Source organism: Crotalus tigris, unplaced genomic scaffold (assembly GCF_016545835.1).
Source record: "Crotalus tigris isolate CLP2741 ecotype Arizona unplaced genomic scaffold, ASM1654583v1 scf7180000018838.1047803, whole genome shotgun sequence".
In the NCBI taxonomy this organism is placed as follows: Eukaryota; Metazoa; Chordata; class Lepidosauria; order Squamata; family Viperidae; genus Crotalus; species Crotalus tigris.
In genome coordinates, this window is record NW_024097227.1 from 105,263 (window position 1) to 126,905 (window position 21,643).

At 36.5% G+C, this 21,643-nt stretch overlaps 1 protein-coding gene across 1 annotated transcript in view; it reads right to left on the reverse strand.

Annotated features, from left to right (window-relative positions):
• Positions 1-20,177, reverse strand: part of LOC120314142 (synaptotagmin-6-like) — a gene marked incomplete at its 3' end in the record, with an annotated part of 123,164 nt that extends 102,987 nt beyond the window's left edge. The window contains exon 1 of the mRNA XM_039356928.1: positions 19,747-20,177. Within this exon, the coding sequence (XP_039212862.1) occupies positions 19,747-19,891 (145 nt within the window). The remainder of the gene's footprint in view (positions 1-19,746) is intronic.
• Positions 20,178-21,643: the final 1,466 nt, after the last annotated feature.

Here is a 21,643-nt window from a genome sequence, read left to right on the forward strand (position 1 = left end):
TGCCCCCCAAACACAAGTAACGGCAGGAAGGGAGACAGTGTGTTTCTATGGAGTTGGAGCTTCACTTCCTTGCCTATGCATAAGGTGACTGCAGCTACACAGAAATAAGCTCAGAGGTCCACATGCACCAAAAAGGGGGGGCTACAATTCTGATCTCAGCCCCTGGATACTCCTTAGACAGGGTTGCAGTCAGTGAGCTTTTAATCCACATCCCGGCATAAAATGTTTATGCTCACACACATGAACACAGATAAACACACATTTCACTGTGTGCAAATGATTCATATAAGTCCACAACCGGTTTCAAGCTTATTCTGTCCTAATGTCTACATAAAGAGATAATACAAGGGCTGCTGCAGCAAAAGATAGTATGTTAGATTATGTGAAGCTGTGCTACCATAATATTCCTTTGGGAAACTTTGAGGTTCTGAAGATAGCCTTCAGAGATATGCTGGTCAAATTAGAAGGATTCTAATTACTTTTTTTCTATAAATATTCCCTAAACCCAGCCTTTCTCAATCTAATACCATCTAGATGTATTGGGTTTACACCTCCACAAAATTAGAATTGTGTAATATTATCTCAACACATTTGGAGGGTACCAGGTAGGTTAATTTCATGGGTAAATTATTTATTTATTTATTTATTTGATTGATTGATTGATTTTTATCCAACTTTATTATTTTTTAAGTAATTCATGGCAATGAAAATACATTATACTTCTTTATCAGCCTGTTTTCCCTTCAACAACCCTGTGAGGTGGGTTGGGCTGACACACAGTAACTGGTCCAAAGTAAGCCAGCCAGCTTTCATGCCTAAGCAGAACTAGAACTCACAATCTCCTGCTTTCTAACCATCACCTTAACCACTAAATCAAACTAATCAAATTAGTTAGATAACACCCCACAATTACATCCATTTAGATCTAAAATTAAATCAATACCTTTATTGTTTTGCTTTATAATTTTACTAAAGATAAAAAAAATTAATAGCATGATTTGACAGACTGTAATCTCCAACTGAAGCTGTCCATATAAAATGAATTCAGACTGCCAAAATAAAAGCAAGGCTGAGCAAAATAGCCCTTTGAAATTATCCATCAAATTTGTAGCTGGAGAATTTGAGTAGACATTTTCTCTGAATATCTTTAGGGAAAGGAGAAATTCCTCAGCTTGTCTCAAAAACAAGCTTCCTCTATGCTGATAAAAATGGCACTGCAAATACCAAAGAAAATAATTCAATCATTTTATTATTCCTTGGAATTGAACTGATGTGTGGGAAACCAGGAAATCTCCATATAATAAGAATGTAAGCATAATAGATCAGGCCAGAGCCTCTGGGTTGCTCACAGGAAGGAGCCAGAGATATATCCCACTTTTATAGCCGTTTGTTTGCAGTTGGTATTTGCAGATTATTGTGCAACAAAAAACAAAATATTCATACAAAAGACATGGCCACCTCATAATCAAGTAAGTACATCACACCTGACCAAGATGAATTCTCCTTTGACAGAAGGATATTAACTGATATTAACTGAGGCATTTGGCTGAATTCATGTGAGGGATAGTAAATAAGTAGGAATATACAGAGAAGCTTTTGAAATCAGGCTAACACAATATGAAGCAGCAGATGCTTGGGATGGGTTGGCTCTTCAAGCTGACTGTTGCTCTCAGTTTTTTGGTTAAAACAGCCAAACAAGAAATGTTGGCTGGTTGGCTGGTTTGTCAAGTCTGCTTTTCCCAATTCATTACAGTATATACTATTCAGAGCAAGCAAGCCAAGAAATAGACAGCTTACCTAAAGTTCTAAGTTGTTTTAGAATTTTAATATTAGTGTCTTTTGGAATCTCCTCCGTAAATATGTCTTATTTAGGAATCAGCATAATGATGTTTCCAAGTAGATAAAGTGAATACTTGTTCAGCTCATCACCTTAGTACAGTGGTTCCCAAACTTTTCTATACCCTGCACCCCTAGAATGCTTCTGATATATTCTCGTACAACTTACAAAAGTTCAAAATAACGGCAACGAATTATGTATATACACTATAATTTTGAAAACCCAAGTTTTCACACCCCCAGGAATATCATCTCTCACCCCCAGGGGGTGCGAGCACCCCTGGTTGGGAACCTCTGCCTTAGTATATACTATATGTTTTTAAAAAATGAAAGAATGCTCTGGTAAGCTATGTCAAACTATGATGGTTCCAGTCTACCAACCTGTGAATTATGGCTCTCCTTGGCTGTTGATCCTGGATTTGAGCCTTGGGATCCATTGCACACATTCTCCAGGGACTATTTATGGGGTATATTGTGCTTTACTCACATATGTATACTGGCACAAGAACTGCATTGCAGTATTTTATGAGTAAGCAGTATAAAGAGAAGTAAGCAACTGGCAGTAGCATTAGGGGAGTCAGGTTTGCCCTCTGTCCCTGAAGCTAACCAGCTGCCTTCAACAGCTGTTCCTCTTAATTGTATTTGGAATAAGACCTATCTTGTCTTCTCCAGAAGCAACTATTTATCTAGGATTGGTCCAGCTGCAGAAGTTCTTAGATGTGCACTATATGTTTTCAAACATGGAGCATCAGCATAATTTTAAACATGTTTTTATTCGGTACACACATAAACCAGTTTTTCATAGATCACTAATGAGGCCAGCAGGTTACAACTAAATTACCAGAAAATCAGAAATGGCTAAGTGTCCATTACATTTAATATAGCTTTCCTCCAATTGCAGATACATACACACCTAGTTCGAAAAAGTAGACCAGATTTAATAGGAAAGAAATGGCTCTCTGGGTGCTACATAATAAAAAGACTACATATAGTTCTTTTCTTCTGAACCCAGTAAAGATGGATTTCCCATTGAATCATTTAGAGGGAAACCTACTGTAGCCATATAATCCCACATTGGGTTTCATTACATACTAATCCTGGAATAGCTTTCACAATCTTAATAGCCAGGCTAACTGGGGAGTTTGCAAGCTGAACACCAATATATCTGAAAAAATATGTTGAAGAAAGCTGTGTGGGGGAATATTAAGTAGATGGACCTCAAAAGACACAAAATGTAGTATACTTAGACTTCAATAAGGCATTTGATAAAGTAGATCACAACCTATTCCTTGGTAAGTTAGAAAAAGATGAAATAGACAACATCACCACCAGATGGATCTGTAGCTGGCTGGCAAACCAAACTCAAAGAGTAGTCCTCAATGGCACTACATCCACATGGAGAGAAGTAAGCAGTGGGGTACCACAAGGTTCTGTCCTATGCCCAGTACTCTTCAATATCTTCATCAATGACTTAGATGAGGGAATTGAAAGGGAACACATCAAATTTGCAGATGACACCAAACTGGCAGGAGTAGCCAACACCCCAGAAGACAAACTAAGGATCCAAAAAGATCTTGACAAACTTGAGCAATGGGCCCTATCCAACAAAATGGGTTTCAAGGTGGAGAAAAGCAAAGTTTTACATTTAGGCAGGAAAAATCAAATGTACAAGTACAGATTGGGCAAGACCTGGCTTAAAAACAGTAACTGTGAGAGGGACCTTGGAATCCTAGTAGACGGTCACTTAACCATGAGCCAGCAGTATGCAGCAGCAGCCAAAAAAGCTAATACAATCCTGGGTTGTACAAACAGAGGCATAGAATCAAGATCACACAAAGTATTAGTACCGCTTTATAAAACCCTAGTAAGACCACACTTGGAATACTGCAGCCAAATTTGGTCACCATATCACCCAAAAAATGTTGAGAGTTTGGAAAAAATTCAGAGAAGAGCAACTAAGATGATCCAAGGCCTGGAGACTAAAACATACAAAGAAGGCTGCAGGACTTGGGTTTGGCTAATCTAAAGAAAAAAAGAAATAGAGGAGACATGATAGCAGTATTTCAGTATTTGAGGGGCTACCACAAAGAAGAGGGGGTCATGTTATTCACCAAAGCACCAGAGGGCACGACAAGAAACAATGGATGGAAACTGATCAAAGAGAGAAGCAACCTGGAATTAAGGAGAAACTTCCTGACAGTGAGGACAATTAACCAGTGGAATAGCTTGCCCCCAGAAATTGGGCATGCTCCATCATTGGAGATTTTTAAAAAGAGGCTAGACAATCACTTGTCTGAGATGGTATAGGTTCTCCTGCTTGAGCAGGGGGCTGGAGTAGAAGACCTCCAAAGTCCCTTACAGCTCTATTGTATTCTAAAACTGAATTTTACTTTTACTTATGATTTTATTATGTCAATTTAGCCTTGAATGGAAACATGTTTTAAATTGACACAATCTTTAGAAATAGAGGCTTGAAGCTGAAATCCCACTAGATTTTTATTTTATTTTATTTTATTTATCAAATTTAGATACTGCCATCTCACTCTCAGAGTGAATAAATAAGACATTATCACTGAGTCATTATTCAGTTCAGTCCATCCATGTGGATGAAGTGGCAGCCTGGCTGTGCAAATAAGCTGATTTGCTTTTAATTCTACAAAGTTAATTTTCTATCATAGGCCCGAATAAACCATTCATGCTGCTTTCATTTTTGTAGTATTTCCTAAAAATGCCTGCACTGGTCTCAAGAAAAGTAAAATTGAAATACGACATGATCAAAGCTTATATCACACTGCCTTGAGTTGTGAGAAAGAGACAGACAGGCAAACAGACAGACAGCATTACTACATAGATATTTGTGGAATAAAAATTATTTCAAAGCCAGTTAATGATACCAAACGAATGTTGAGAATGTACAGCAATCACAACAATGTTGAATGTTAAGAAAGGAATACTTATGCATTTGTTTACAAATGAATTCAAAATTAAAGTACTAATGAGTATTTAGAAAATAGTTGACTTTCTGTTCAGGCTGCAGCAAGTTCACACTGTTTCTTGATAATTTGTTTATACAATACACAGTGCAAGTCTCGCTACAACACGTATGGAAGCATTCCGTATAATGTTTCATCATTCTGGCACACATATGTGCAAATATTACTGAAGTGCAATCAAACTGAGTATGTTACATTAACTGTGTAGCATCTGGCACTGGAAGGGCCTATGATGTATTCTAATCCTATCTTGATGCTATTTTCCCCTCAATATTTCATTTTTATTCCAGATGGTTCTTTTGAATAACCATATTTTCCACATTTTATATTTTCCACAAAGAATTTTATTTTAATAATGTGATATAAAGTACTTCTTTACTAGGTGAAGGAGTTTCAGCATCTGGTTTAGTGGATCTGCCACCTATATAATGAATGCAGGAGAGATAGATTCACATATATACAACTGTCAATTCTTTTTAAAAAAAGTCTGCAGGGCAACAGATAGTAAAATATATGTGGCCTTCCAAACACCTTCTCCAGCTTTTATAGTACTTCTTGTATGCTAATAGTATACTACAATTATTTGGATGGCAAATATCAAACAGAAATAGACATTACAACATAAATACAGAGTGGCCCAAAAAACAACACGTCAGGAATGTTAATACAGCCAAGCAATGAGTCCTTTCACACATCTGGGGCCCCAGAATTACAATAGAGTGCTTATTGTAAATACAGTGGATACTGCACTGCACTATTATATGTCACTTTGCCACAAATATGTAACAATTCATAAACTGAGTGCTAATATTTCATTCTAAGACAGAATAGGCTAAATACTGAGCATTCACTGAAGTGCTCACTACTTAAAAGATATACAAATACTTATAGTGAGTCTACTTTTATACAAGACACCTACACTGCAGGGACAATCAGCAATAAAATGTGAACTCAGTAGACAATTATTGTCAGTATAGCAGTCTGTAAATTCATGGTGCCACTTTGACCCTCAATTATAATAATTATAATAATAATAATAAAGTTGGAAGGGAACTTGGAGGTCATCTAATCCAACTCCCTGCTCAGGCAGGAAACCCTAACCATTTAAGACAAATGGCTGTCCAGTCTAAATGCAATGGAGGTCCAATTAGCAGGGCCTCAGCTACTTTCCTCTCCACCCTGCTCCTTCTTAACTCACAGACTGTAGCTCTTCCCAGCAAACTCTGGGCAGTTTAAAAGCAATGGAGGTCCAATCAGCAGGGGCTCAGCTACTTTCTTCTTCCACCCTTTTCCTTCTTAAACCTCCAAGGATGAAATAGTTCATTATTTAGACTAGAATTAGGGAAGTAATTGAAATATAGGAACCAATATGCTGATCAACCAACACTTCCCATCACAACCATTGCAAATGCCTCAGGAAACCATTTTCATATTTCACTGAAACTACATGCAACTTGTTGTTGTTGTTAAATGCGAAGTCGTGTCCGACCCATCGCGACCCCATGGACAACGTTCCTCCAGGTCTTCCTGTCCATGCAACTTATGACAATCAAAATAAAGAAGCCTGGCTTTTTAAATAGACTTCAAGTAATTGGTGAAACATAAACAGGACAAGGAGAGTTGCTTCAGATGAAGTAAATTAATGGATAGTTGAAATATTAGGTTAGATTACACCTTTGATTTATGTAGATAATAGCTGAGAGATTATGACACTTGGGGTCCAGCACATTTGGCGAGCAGTAGATCAGGAAAAGCTGCACTTATGTATCTTTATATCAAAGCAGCCAATATTTTAAATGTCTGCAGTGTTCAGTCTCTACAATAGATCATTGTATCCAGAAAATAAATGGGCAAAAGTAAGCATTAACTGAGACCTTAACTATTTAAACCTGCAAATTGCCTACATTTGCTTACCTGACAGCTCTGTCAATATTTGCATTTTTCCATTCCACCTTGTTGAAATCAGTTCCAAAGCATGTTAGAAAGTATTAAAAAGAAGACTACAATTCACAATGATATTTTATAATTACAGTTAATAATTCAGTTTTGAAAACTCTTAGAATTACATATAAAAGCATGAATTCCTTAAGCCCCTGTCACAGGACAAAAATACCATAGCAGAATTCAAAGGAATAGCAGAATCAATTGTATATGATTCCAGAATTGGCTGTGTCTCCAACAGCTACAGCTTTCTACTGAATATTCAGCAACTATCCCTAGACAATTGTTCCTAACCACTGTTGTATATATCAAGCTTTTTTATTTTTAGTTTGAAGGAAGATGTAACTGATAAACAATATCATATCTGTCATTCTGCATTTTATAAGAAATTATTTTTTCTAGATAAACACAGGTTTACATTTCTTTACATGATTATGGGTAAGTAGGTAGGTAGGTAGACAGAGATAGATAGATAGATAGATAGATAGATAGATAGATAGATAGATAGATAGATAGATAGATAGATAGATAGATAGATACTAAGGGAAATTATAATTGTTCAGATTTAAGCTGTAATAACAAGAGTTGTGCATCAACTCTTCCTTGATTTGAATTTCTTTGTTTTTTATACTAGCTTAAATATCATTGTTATCCTGAACAACTAAGAAAATAGTTGCTTTCTGAATTCCTTTCTAGCAATTAATTGGTTTTTAGACATACCCTTCTCTTTCTGCAGAAAAGCATTCTCTGGGGCTTGATTAGGAATCAAAGTAGTCGCACAGATTTCAAGATTATTTAGACCTATGATGGTATAATACAAGGTATCGGAATGCAAGCTTACAACTTTTTTACAGGTATAGACCATTATTCTGAACTAGTAATTGGTGCCACATTATCTTAAGTAGTTTTTGAAATACAGCTTTTGCATTAGTCAAGGAGCTTCTGTTACAGACTTGCTGAAATGTTTGTATCAATAACTTTCTTCCACTAAATACCTTAATTCACTAATGGATTTAATTATCTGCTTAGAATAGCTAGCAACAGCTTGGTGCATACCTAATGGAAATGTTGCTGCTGTAGAATCCACTAAAAATACTGCAGCAAACAAAGTAGAACAGGCAAATCAAATAAGATCTGCAGTAGCAATTTTCATAGCATTATACAAACTTATGATGAAGCATGATTTTTAAAAAAAAATCACACACACATATCAAATCAAATCAAATCTTTATTACAATGGTAGAAATATATTTTTATAAGACTGTGCTTTGCTCTGACTGCTTAGGCCAGACATGTCAAACTTGCGACGTCACGTTATGTTGCGCGACGTATTGGAACTTTTTCCCCATTGCCGGCTATGGGGTGGGTGCGGTTTCCTCGTGATGCGTCTGGTCCATGGGCCTGCAGTTTGACACCCCTGGGGTTTTTTGCAGCAGTTTTACATTTCAGGTGAAGCTAGAAGTAACATAGAAGGTCTGGTTTACTGGTCCATTTTTGTTTTATTATGAGTTTCTGCATTGCCAGATTCTAAACATATCCCTTAAGTAAACTCTATTGCATCCTCCATCCCAAATTTGTGCCCCAGTAATTCAATGCATACTCTATATCACAGCATCAGAAAATCCAAAAGTACAGGTAATGTTAAAATTGAACGACTTGCACTGATACTTCCTGCTCAATTTATTCTTTATTCAGAAAGACCAGTTCAGCACTTTAAATTTCTGTGATGAGTCTGATGAGGCTTATAAATTCTTAAAATGGATAGATCAATATGTTCAGAAACTGAAGAATTTTTTTGATTATCCCTTAGTTAATAGATTTGCCCCAAATATATCAAACTCTGGGAGTGAAACGGCCCAATACTTATTGTTATTAGAGATGGACTCAATCTTATCTTCACTCCAATATGTAGCCCATTAGGCAGAGACCTGATAGAGGCTGCTGCTCTATTAGAGCATTAACTCTTTTTAAAGAAAACTTACAGTCCAAAGTTTATTATTGGCTGGAAACTTTGCAAGATTCCATGAAATAGTGAAGTCCAACTCATTTTACTCACAAACTGACTGTTATCTGAATTACTGACAAATACCTATGTGTGAACTTAAACAAACCCAACTGCTACAATTTCCACTGCAAATTATAAACTGCACAATTGTTCAATAAAGCAGGAATACATAGCAATTTGATTTTTTGTGCAGGTAAGAGATCATGACTGTCTTAAAACTTGTCTAATAGAATTGCCAAGTCATAAAAAAAAAGATGAGAGAAGGGAAGGATATTACACTCAAGCCATTATTTTTCAGCCATGGATCTAATAATACATTTTCTATCCTTTCTTCTGTAAAATGGGAATACTTTGCATGAAGTTTGGATGGTGGGAAAAGCAATAGGAATGGTTAGATTTTTCAGATGCTATTATCTGGATATATACGTGTATTTATATTTAGGCTTTATGCTATCAGATTTATGTGACATGGGCTGGCTTATGTGTGAATTGCATTTTAATGGGAAAACCAAAATAAATAAATAGTAATAGTGCTAGCAACTTTATTATGCAAAAATAATACCAAAAGCAGATGAACACTGTTACAAATATTCCTTCTAATCTGCCAGTAGCTGGTATGGTTTGAAAAGCAAAGAAAAAAGTATGTACTTTTTAGAAAATCAGTTATTTTAAATATTACATTATACTTATAAAGAGACCAAAGATGAATAAGCATCTGTTCTCATATCTCAAATACCTTTCCCTACATGAATGAAAAAATGCTATCTAACCCAAGTAAATACTGTTGTGTCCATTAAATGGCATAATTAAGCACACTGTGCTGATAACTGATCACCAGGATGCATCTCCCATTTGTCTTTTTGGCAGCCTGACATCAGAGGTGTCTTGTTATTCCTGACAGAGGCATCTTGGCAAGCCATGCTTGTTACTTCCTAGTGTTTTTGGTCTTTCTGATTATATGTCAGTGGATGCCATAATATAGCAGTATGGATTTAGCTCAGCACTTCTTGCTGTAACATTCCCAATGGACGCCCTTTGCTTTTTGTGTTTTAACAAACAGTAGACTGAATTTCTTCACCTGCATTGCAGCAAAGGCATTTTAACATGTTTTCCTCTTATCTTTTCCTTGAATTGAATGATTCAAGTAACTACAGTTTCCAGTGTTTGATCCTTGGCACCGTTTCATCTTCTCACTTGCTCTTAGAACAGGGTTAGCAGAGGAGAGGAGACTCAAGTTGGTGGCTAAAATTACATCAGCCTTTTTTAGTGTTCCATGTATGACATGTGTAAAAAAGGAGTGGGACTTTGGTTACCTAGTCACAGTATGTCATAGTCATAGACATGTCTTCACATTTTGAGCCTTCAAGTGGAAACTCTCCAGAGTTATAATCTTTTAAGCTTCAGTGTCACACTCGGCCTTTGAGTGTTGCTTTCCCATATCTAAGAGCAAGGGGGGGGGACAAAGAAATGGATGGTGCCAGATCAACATTAAAATTTAATCAAATTGAATATGAATTTAAGGGATTAAGGAGAGTTACAGCAATTATTTCCCATGTGCTACTTGGCAGCAACATTTGGAGAAGCTCTAGAAACCATAGCCAATGCTTGGAAGTCTATTAAGCTCTTGAATACATGGTACTGAAATAGCCTTTTGTATTTTTTTCCACTATCTATGATTTAGCATCAGGTAACACACCCCTGAAAGTTGCTCAGTCAGGGAGGTGGGATATCTAAAGAGATAGAGTTCATTTGTCTGAAATGGTATAGGATTTCCTGCCTGAGCAGGGGGCTTGGACTAGATGACCTCCAAGATCCCTTCCAACATGATGATGATGATGATGATGATGATGATGATGATGATGATGCAACAGAGGTTGAAAAAAGGGGGAGTAGCATCAATCACAGTCTCACTAACTTTCCCCTTTCTTTGTGCAATCCTTTTGTTCAATCTTTTTTTTGTCTGTTTATGGCCTACATTTGCCTGCTCACAATCGGTATCCACCAATTTCTCCTGACCTATCTGTGCTATGTATTCTATAGGGTTTCTAATACTAGCATCTCTAAAGATCATCTATTTGTGGCAGTTGCAGTTTGCATCTGTTCATTTGCAACTCTGATATCATCCTAATATTGGACAATCTAGTTCTATAGATGTAAATTTATAAATCTATAAATCCTCTTTCACTTATGTTTCTAATATATTTATCACATACTGTATAGAAATTCACATAAGAGAAATCTCAAGAATAAATATAAAAAATGAATAATCTAGAAAACGGAAGTGGTAAATAGGCAATAATCTTTTTAATCTCAATGGATAAAAACAAAAGGAGAATGAAAATGGTTAAGCAGACACAATAATTGAACAGGGAGATGACTAAGGAATTCAGTCTTTGTGAATCTTGGCATAGAATGAATTGATTTCTTATTAATATGTAAATTATAGAATTTGGCTATTCTCCTAATTTTGCACTTTTCCAAATATTATAAGTGCCATGGCTTTAAATTTGCAAATGTTTTAGAAATATTTATTTACATGGTAAAGTCATATTTAAATATTGATTTTATTATTTTTCCCCAAATTATTTGACAATGAAAGAACAACTTTTGTATTAAAAAATGAGAGAATGAGAGTGAAATATCTCAAACTTGTTATAGTAGAAGCAGAAAGTTGGCTAGAGTCATATCACAATTTTTAGTGCTGCACCAAATGCTCTTATTTGCATTTTTTAAAAAACTACATTTTATCAAATTTGTAGTACTTCTTTTTGAAAATAGATTGCATGTTGAAAACAGCAATTTGATACAACAGGGAGTAGGAGGAAGAGGAAGAGGAGAGTGTCATTTAATAACCATACATTCACCATCACAACCTTAGATCCATACCGCCCCTTCCAGGGACCTTCAGTCACCTAAGCCTAGCTTTCATCCTTTCTTGTGCAGAACATTTTACCATATTTCAAACTTTCTGAGTTGCTCTGCTCTAGTTTGCTTCACTTTCTGCTTTATTACGCTGGCAGCCAATGCAAACTTATGACTGAATGCCTGCCAGCTGTTCTACGTGTAAATTGCTGGTGGGAAATATGCGATGTGCAGGCTCAGATAACATAGGAAAGCATTAGACCTTCATGGAAGGAAGCCTCTTATCATCACAGCAAAAGTGCCAAGAAATTTCCATTGATTGCATTTGGCTCATTATACAAATATTCTCATTCTGCCCTGCTGGCTCAGTTGTGTAGCCAGGCATTCTAAGATCATCAATATTCACCTGTGGGATTCTCCCTGTGTTCTTCTTAGCCTGGGGCCAGATTATCAGCAACTGGAAAGAAGAAAATAGGCTAGCCGAGTTATCCAACTGTATGTATCAACCTTTTTAGTTCAATGGCCCCTGGAGACTCAAGTGTATTTTCACTTCTGTTCAAAAGGATGCAAAGGTTTTCTTACTCTGTAGACCATGCATCGGAACACTTGATAAGGCAGGATTTATATATTTTAGATAAGAAAGTCATTTTATAATACTTATAAGTTTATTTCTAATGGAAACCCATGCTAGGAAATCCGAAATTATAATATCTTATTCAATCCCAGCTTTATATATTTGAGGCTAACTAATAGACATCTTTACAGAATATGAACTTAGATACTTTTTACAAATAACTTCAAAAGTATGTATTACTATGCTTCCAGTGAACATTTCGGTAACTTTTAAAATATTAATATACAATATGTTTATAGTAGGTTAGTAGGCTAATATTTAGCAGGTTAATATTTGAACTATGAAACTCCTACCTCAATTGATATCTTATAAATATAAAATCATAAAGAAATAATTGGGGGGAAGGAAATTAATTTTATTTGCAGTCCATCTAGAAAAAATATTTCAACATAGGATTGAACCTCATTTTATTTTTTGGAAACAGCCTGATATTAGTGATAATAGTGACCATTATCTACTTAGTGACCATTTAAAGTTACAATGATCCTCCTCAGGGCTACTTAAGATATGGATTTGCAGTCTCATGATCATATTTTGGGCGCTCAGCAACTGACCTGCATTTACAGCTGTTTGCAGCACCCAATGTCACATGACTGCAATTTACTTCTCTTTTTTTTTTTTTTGCCCCAAACTGGCTTTTGTTTCTGGTTTCTGACAAAAAAAAAACCTAATGCAGACAATGGACTCACTTAACAACCACTGCAATAAAGGTCGTAATATTGGATGTTGTCATGTTTTGACCTGTTTAAAAACTGTCAAGATTCTGGGCTCGATTACAGTTGTCATTTGATGTCTACTTGTATACACTACAGTATGTACTGTTTTATAGATGAAATACTATAAATATATTTTAAAAGCACAATGATCAGCTGTGGAAGAAAATAGTTGTTATCTGAATACATTTGGTGTTTTCATTTAGGTGTGGATTTAAAGGAATAGGAATAAGGGGCTTAATTTTCTTTCAGTGAAAACAGAGGAAGGTTCCAATTTATGCTGGAGTTAAAAGTTTCAGAGTATAGAAGAGAACTTTACCTACTAAGGATTAATGAAGAAATGGCTGTGTTTGTTTCTATGATGAAAACCTTTAGTACTGTTGAAACATAGGTGAAAAGCAATTAGGGAGAAGTGGAATTAAATTTATATTAAGGGCTCCCTTTCCAGTCCTGCTAGGTTGTCTCATTTTGGCGACAGTACAAGGTGGTCATCAACTTACAACCATTCACCATAAGCCCTGGTGGCACAATGGTTAGAATGCAATATTGCAGGCTACTTCTGCTGACTGCCAGCCACCAGTGGTTCGATTCTCATGGACTCATGGTTGACCCATCTGCGGTTGGTAAAATGACAACCCAGATTTTTGGGGACCATATGCTGACTCTGCAAATGGCTTAGAGAGGGCTGTAAAACACTGTGAAGCGGTATATAAGTCTAAATGCTATTGCTATTCATTTAGTGACCATATGAAGTCACAAAAAAGTGATGTATGACCGTTTTTCACACGTATGACTGTTGCAGTATCCCCATGGTCACATGATCAAAATCCAGGCACTTAGCAACTGGTGTGTGTTTATGACCATTTGATTGTTGTTCTGCAGTCACATGATCACCATTTGTAAGCTTCCCAGGTGGCCTCTGATAAGCAACGTCAATAGGAGAAATCAGATTCACTCAACAACCGCATGATTCATTTAAAAACTGCAGTGATTTGCTTAACAACTGTGCCTAAAAAGATTGTAAAATGAAGTGCATTTAACACCTGCATGGCTTAGAAAGGGAAATTTGGGGCTCAGTTGTGGTGTAAGTCAAAATTACCTGTGGCGGGAAGGATTCTGGGAAATACTTAGGGAGTGTATCCCAAGAATTAATATTCCTAGCAAAGTCATCCAAGCCACGAAGATCATCCCAAGAGACCCCTTTAAAGCAAGGAAGCACCTATGTCAGGCAGCAACAATATAAAAAGATGTAACTTTAGTGATAATTTTGTACTGCCTGGAAAAAGGTAATGATAAAACATTCCTGTATTTTACTAAGAAAAGCATAGGGATAAACAATGTAAAGTGACAGAGGATATAATGCCTGATGATGGCACTCTCCGATCAGATGGCATTCAATGTGCTGCTGAGGAAGAAATCAGGGTCTTTCTGAGTACAGCAATAATGGTGTTTATGAATAGCTAGATTAAAGATATTGGGATGTGTGTTGCTGATGTTGCTGTGCAGGAAAAGAAAATTTGAAGCTACAAAGCTGGAATTACATGGGAACATGAAATAAAAGAAGCACGAACCTGGGGAGATTCAACATAGTGAAAAGTACAATAAATCTGCTCTACTTCGACACCTCAGGCTTCAGGAAATGGAAATAGATGAATTAGACACTTTCATTCAGAAGATTACATGGACTGCTACTCAGAACATGAGTAATAAAGAATATGAAAATAAAAAACAAAGAAGGAACAGCTTTGCTTTCATAGTCAGGAAGCATACAGCAGTGACAGTACTTATGTACAGTGCAATCACTGCCTATATAATTTTAATAAGTCTTCACAATCTTGAAGTCTTTAATATGACAATTTTTCAAGTTTACACGCCAACCACTTATACAGATGATGAGGGGGCTGCCAAGTTTTATGGTCAAGCTCAGTCTGCAGTTGACAGAACATGCACCAAAATGTGCTACTTGTGATCAAAGATTGGAATACCAAGATTGGAAATATTAAGAATGAATAGTTACAGTCCATAATTGAACTGTATGGTCTAGGAAGCAAAAATTCACCAAGAGAAGGACATCAGTTTTTGCCAGTCCAGTGTCTTTTCACTGCTAACAAAGTATTCAAACAACAAAACCAATACACATCAATGACTCCTGCAATGGAATATGCAGGAATCAAATTGATTAAATTATTGTATAAGGAGGTGGAAGAATTTGGATTTAACAGCAAAGATGTGAGTAAGGATTGACTGTAGAATAGATTACAAACTGTTCGTATTTGAGACAACTCAAGCTAAAGCAGAAGAACAAAGCCACTAGTTTCCACAGTATGATCATGACCATATGCCCACCATTTTCAAGGAGAATATCAGGAATCATATTGAATTCCTTAACAGGGAACTAGAATAACTTGGAATGAAATCAGAAAAGTGTTGCATTAATGTGAAAAGGTATTACCAAACCAAAAAAACCAAACAAACAGATTAAAGCAAACTGGATGACAGAACAAATTATAAATTGCCCCAAAAAGGAAGAAAATGCAAGATGAAAGAAAGACAAAGGTATAAGCAAGTTTAATAAAGAATTCCAGAGAGCTGTTAGAAGAGACAAAAATCAGTATAGTATTAAAGTGACACTTGTGAAGACATCAGTGATTAAAACAGATATGGAACAAGGAAAGTCTTTCAAAAGATTTCCAAGCTCAGAAAAAGATTCTAATTTTGAATTACCAAGTTAAACAAGTATTCCCATTTACAATAGAAGATAAAGTTAGATCAACATTATGGTCATTACCAAATTGGAACTACAGGATGTGATGGAATATCCATAGAAAGCAATAGAAGAAGAAAAAGTAAAGGTTGCAGCCAAACTACAGCAACAAATCTGGAAAGCACTACAATGGCCAATAGACTGGAAGAGGCAATCTGAATGCTTATATTAAAGAAAGGAAAATCAACAGAATGTGCAATATCCTTGATTTTGCACACTAACAAAATACACCTTAAGAGCACCCAATGCAGATTAGAATCCCATATGGAAGTCAAATGTCTATGGAGATTTTAATCATCCAGGTCATTCAAACTGATATCGGAAAATGTGGAGGACAAAACAACATTATCACTAATGCATACTGGTAATTAAGAAAGCCAAAGAACACCCAAAAGAAATCAATTTGCGCTACATTGATCATAGAAAAGTCTTTGATTATGTCAACCATATCAAGCTGAGGAAAGTACTTAGGAAAATGGAAATCCCAGAACATCTTATTGTCCTTATTCAAAAACTATACACAAAATGGAAAACCACAGTTTAGATGGAACATGGTGAAAGTGATTGGTTCTAGGTTGGCAAAGGAGTGAGACAAACTGTATACTTTCTCTTTCTTTATTCAGTTTATATGCTGAATATATAACAAGGATTAGAAGATGGATGTAATTTTAATGGATGAGAGAATAACTTCAGTAATTAATTGTTGAACCCTACTTATTTCCAGTTGCTTCTGCCCATCAAGTTCAACCCAGTATACTGGGCTTGGTTTCTGTCAATTAAATAATGTCATCTTGTGCAACTCACACTTACTCTGTTACAAGTTGCATTTTTTCTATTAGTTGGTGTTTTTGTTGATGTATTTATTTTTGAATTGCTCATCTCCTTCAGAGTTTCAAGTCACCCAGAGTCATTTAGGAGTCAGGGGTCTTAAAAATAAATTTTAAAATAAATATTTCTGTGAGCCATGTAATTCCTGCTTCTTTTTATTATAGTCCATCACACAATCAGACAGATGTTCAGACTGGCTTTGGCATTTTTGTCCACCTATCAAGTCCTTTCCAAGGACCTAGAATACGCAGATCCTAGTATGTTTGATGGTATTAAAGATACCATTGCAGAAAGTAAGCTGTTCTCATTAAAGCTGTTTTTTTTGCAATTGACTGATGGTGAATTTGTCAATGCCAATGGTGTTCAAGTGATGCTCCAGTTGTTTTGGGATTGCACCAAAGGCATCTATTACTATTGTACTATCTTTGTTTTCTTTCGTCACAGTTGTTCTGTTTCTGTTTTCAGGTCTTTGTATTTTGTTATCTTCTCCAGTTCTTTCTTTCTGTTCTGCTGTCTCCAAGTACTGCCGCACCCACAATCCAAACTTTTTTGGTTTGTTATCGACAATTGTTAAGTCTGGGTTGTTATTATGTATTTGAATTCTAAAGTCAGTTATTATTCTTATTATTTATAGTGCTGGGCAGGTATACTGAATACTGAACCATAGAGCATGGAGAGTGTAAGGTTTAAGTCTCTCTGATTCAATCAGTGGTCTTAATCCCTAGCATTATGCATTAACATAAAATACCTTAGTATCTCTGGAGATTAGGCTGATACCGTTTCAACAATCCAGGCACCAGAGAATATTGCTGCAATTCAGGTAAGGTTTGAATGAAGGCAAGGAGTTGAGGCAAATTCTGTTAGAAGGAGTTCATAAGCTTACAGAAATGTAAAAAAGTATAGAAACCTTATCATTCTCCAATGATGCCACTGGGAATATAGCAGGGATAACTGAACTGGACTCTAAAAATATGAGGTAATTTGTTGTGCAAATCCCTGATTTCTCCAAGGAAAGTAAATTACTTTTAATATTCTGTGAAGGTCTCCATACCACCCAGCTTTCACAAGTTTCATTTTCAGATAAATTATACATGACACAAGCATTTTTTCATAGCAGAACTGACTCCTCCCCAACTTATTGAGACTTCTATCCTTCTATATTCTGCAATAACACAGATTTGATGTTTTTGTTCATGAGCACTAGGCTAATTCATCTTGGTTCAGTTTATAATTCTTTGAGATATAAAGGACTCTTCTCCAGAATATACTATAGAAGTGGTATAGACTTAGTACATGGAAGAGCTCAGATATCAGTATTCAAGGACAGGTTGATATTCTTAGAAATCATCATTAAAATCAAGGTAGTTTGTGATATGCTGGGAACAGCAGAATGAATGCTGGCTATACAGCAAAAGCTATCGCCAGTATAAACCTCAGCAATCATATTATTCCTGCTGAAATCACACATCTATCTATCCTATTGAGCAATTGGCTTGAAATTATGTTGAAAAAAATGGGATTAGGTGAGCAGTTCTGAAATAAAAAGTTTATGAACTTTTTCTAGAAAATCTTTAGTGTGGAAAATTTGTTCAGAAAACACTTGTTACAGAAATGTCTTTTATTTTATACCATGGCATGAGTGTTTTGAATGCCAAATTCACATTTGTTATTACTTTACATAGTATGACACAGAAAAAAACCAGTATCAGTGAACTACAAATATATCACTAGAGAATAAAATATAGTTAAAGTGATCCTGAATACCTGGAGCCTGAAAAAGGTGTGAGCACCCCTGTCTAAGAAATTAATCTTCATTCCTGAAATCATAGGAACTTGTGTCTAGTAAAAGCTAGGACCAATTTGTTGAGGAAAAATAGAATAAACCATAAAGTGGAATAAAGATTTCCAGTTCATGAAATCAGCCTTGTTGCCCTCCAGTCTATAACAGCTTATTTTGAAACCAATTTTTCCTAAGGGCACATCAAAGGCAATTTTAACAAGAAATTCTGATTCAGATCTATGTGCCAGTGCTGTGACAACAAATACTTCAACAGGCTAAACCCTTCCAGCTATAGCTGTAAATGGTACTGAAATTTCATGGGGTAAATGGGCACTAGTAATCACTTTTATATACAATTTTCAAGACAAGAAAGGAAAATGTTGCTTCAAGAACTGAAGGCAGCTCTTCCAGATGAAGTTAACTGATTCAGACTGTAGTAGTAGTTAGATTCCTTCGGGAAACATCATAAACAGAATCTGCTATGAAGATATTAGCTTTCATGGTTTGTCTAAATACTCCAGGAATGAAAAATATAGCTATCTTCTAAAATATTCTTTAGCTATCATGGCTAATAGCTTTTAATAGATATAGCCTCCTATGTCATTCCATGTAACTTTAAAGCTATCTTAATAAGAAGGTTTCTATATCTGGGGAACAACCATGTTAAGAATACGACAGTCTGGCATGAGAAGAAAAAGAAAGCTTTGATTGTTTTAACTTGCCATCATGTTTGGAAAGTCAACTCAGCTCCAATCTCCCAGTTTAAAACTTTGGTGTTAATTAGTTTTTAGAAGCAATGCCACAACACCTTCTTCTTAGTTCAGTTTAAGGGGTAAATTATTATTTTTTTCTTATTTAATCATGGAGGAGTCGAATCATTGATCGATTATGTTTTTCTGAGATGTACATTTTAAAAATTTACTCTTTTCTTCTCATTTTTCAGCAGGCTAGCGCTATATCTATATCTATTTTCCCATCCTACTCCAGTTTTTTTTAATATTACTTTATTCTTGGCAACAAAGGTCAAAGGTGTTTTGCTTGCTTGCTTGCTTTTTGTTTGTTATGGTGCAGCTTTGCTGCCAGAAAGAATGTTTATTTCCCCAACATGACCATTTGAAATCCTGCTCATATCACATACTCTCCCTTTCCCCTCCTCTCTTACTTAGAGAACTTGCTTTCAACAGGTCTCTTCCGACTCCCTGGTAATACATCTCTGCAAGAAACAGCACCTGCCTGCTTTTGGAGACAAATGGCTGGCATAAAGTGGCAAACAGGACAGTGGCATAAGGCTCACGTTATTGGGGTGGGGGAGGAAAACTTCTCCCAGATTATAACTGAATGCAAGTCAAAGAGATAAAAGTCCTTCCCTGTGGAACAGGGGGTACTGTACCTGGCTCTGGGCCATTCAGATCGGGAAAGAGGAGAAATTCTTTGCAGGTTTCCAGGTCCAGCTGGGGCAGACTCTTCTGGCGACATAGGTCAGTGACAATTCGTGCAGCCGTCTGACACTGGGTTTCCTGCTTAGCAGCAGTCATTTCCAAACTGCATCTCCCTTTGCCTGCTCTCTGAGTGATTAGCAAAGACGACAGTGGGATGGCAGAATCACAGCAACAGGGTCACATATCCCAGGACACCACTAGCCTACCGGTGCCATTGCAGTGCCTCCCTATCCAGAGTCAACTCAAGGGATGCTGGTTTGGTCAGTGGCCAGTGATCTGCCCACTGCCTTCCGACTGTCTCCTTTCATCGGAGAGCTGAGAGTCGTACTTACTGACAAGGCGTGTGCTGTACAAGTAATTCTCCTCCCCAATTCAGTCTGATTTCCTCCCTGCATATTTCAGAGAAGCTTTTTTAACCCCTTTAGTGCTGTGCTTTTCAGGTAGCGGAGGAGGTACTTCCAGGGACCTGATGTAAAAAAAGTGCAGCTCTCTGAGGTGATGGGGAGGGGGGGGTTGGCAAAGAAATCTTACAGCACAGCAGAACGGCTTGTCACAATCCCCAAGCTGAAGCTGAGCTATATCAATGGTTGCTACACCGGCTGCTTTCAGAACAAGGGAGAAAACAAGTTTTATTTATTGGCTTATTGCAGCCCTAAACACTCTAAACTGCATATTGTTAATAGGGTGCCAACCCTGTTTTGTGTTCAGTAATTAGATCATTGTTTTAATTTATAGTACCACTTCTGGGTTCCCACCATCAGAGCAGGCTGTGCAACTAATCTACCCGTAGAGAAAGCATCAATTGTCAGGGATGAACAAAGATCACATAATGGGCAATTAAAACAATACTCGGTAGAAATGAACTCTGGAGTAGGAGAAGAGGAGGAAGCCAATCTAACAAGGAATGTACAATGTGCCAAGGGGTTTATAGCTCTTTTTGTCACAGATCATAAAAAAAGTGGGTGTTTGGAACAATGCCACTGCACTTATGCTGTCATATAATTACCTGTTAACACAACTCTGTATAGAAGCAGTGCAAAGACAAATTTCTGCAAATGATCCTGCAAATTCAGTGTGTTATGTCCTGAAATAATAGCCTATTTTAATTCCAGATACATAGAATTCAGATATCCTTTTGTTCATCAAACAGAATCATACACAGATGAACAAAGTTTGTTATGGCTGACAATTCCATTTTATTTATTAGGGGAGGGCACATATACTCTTTTCTTCTCTTACAGCTCATCCCTTAATTTGACATCCATGGCAACATCATAGTAAAAGAGCATTACTACATCCCTAGAATTCCATGCAATTTAAAAGTTTCTAGTATCATATAACTGTTCATGTTGATGGGAATTTCAGAATACGAGAAACATCATAATATGGATCCTATATTGCAGATTTTTCAGTCTGATGCTGGACTGGAAATATGAGAAGTGTTCCAATGTTCCTGGATGCTGATGGGCTCACTTAGCCTTTCTTAGCTCTGCCTTGAAGTGTGCATAGGGAGGATTATGTTTTTGAAGTTAACTCTTCCCCAAATTTTGGTTGCTTATTTTCAAAAGAATATTCTGGCACTGGACAAGGTGCAGACAATGGAAAGCAGGACAACCAATGTGTTTGAGCCCCTTCCTTTCTCACCCTCATTTCTTTTGGAAAAATGTTCAAGTACTTAAGACTTTTGCTTAGATGGAAAACGATTATCAAACCAAAGCATAACAGAAATGTGTGGACTTCTATATCAGTTGGTGAAAAGAGAATGGGAAGAAACTTTATCTCTGCTTCTTACTAGAACTAGCCAATCACTGAAAATGATTGCCTAAAGAATTAGGCAGCTAGCAGAAG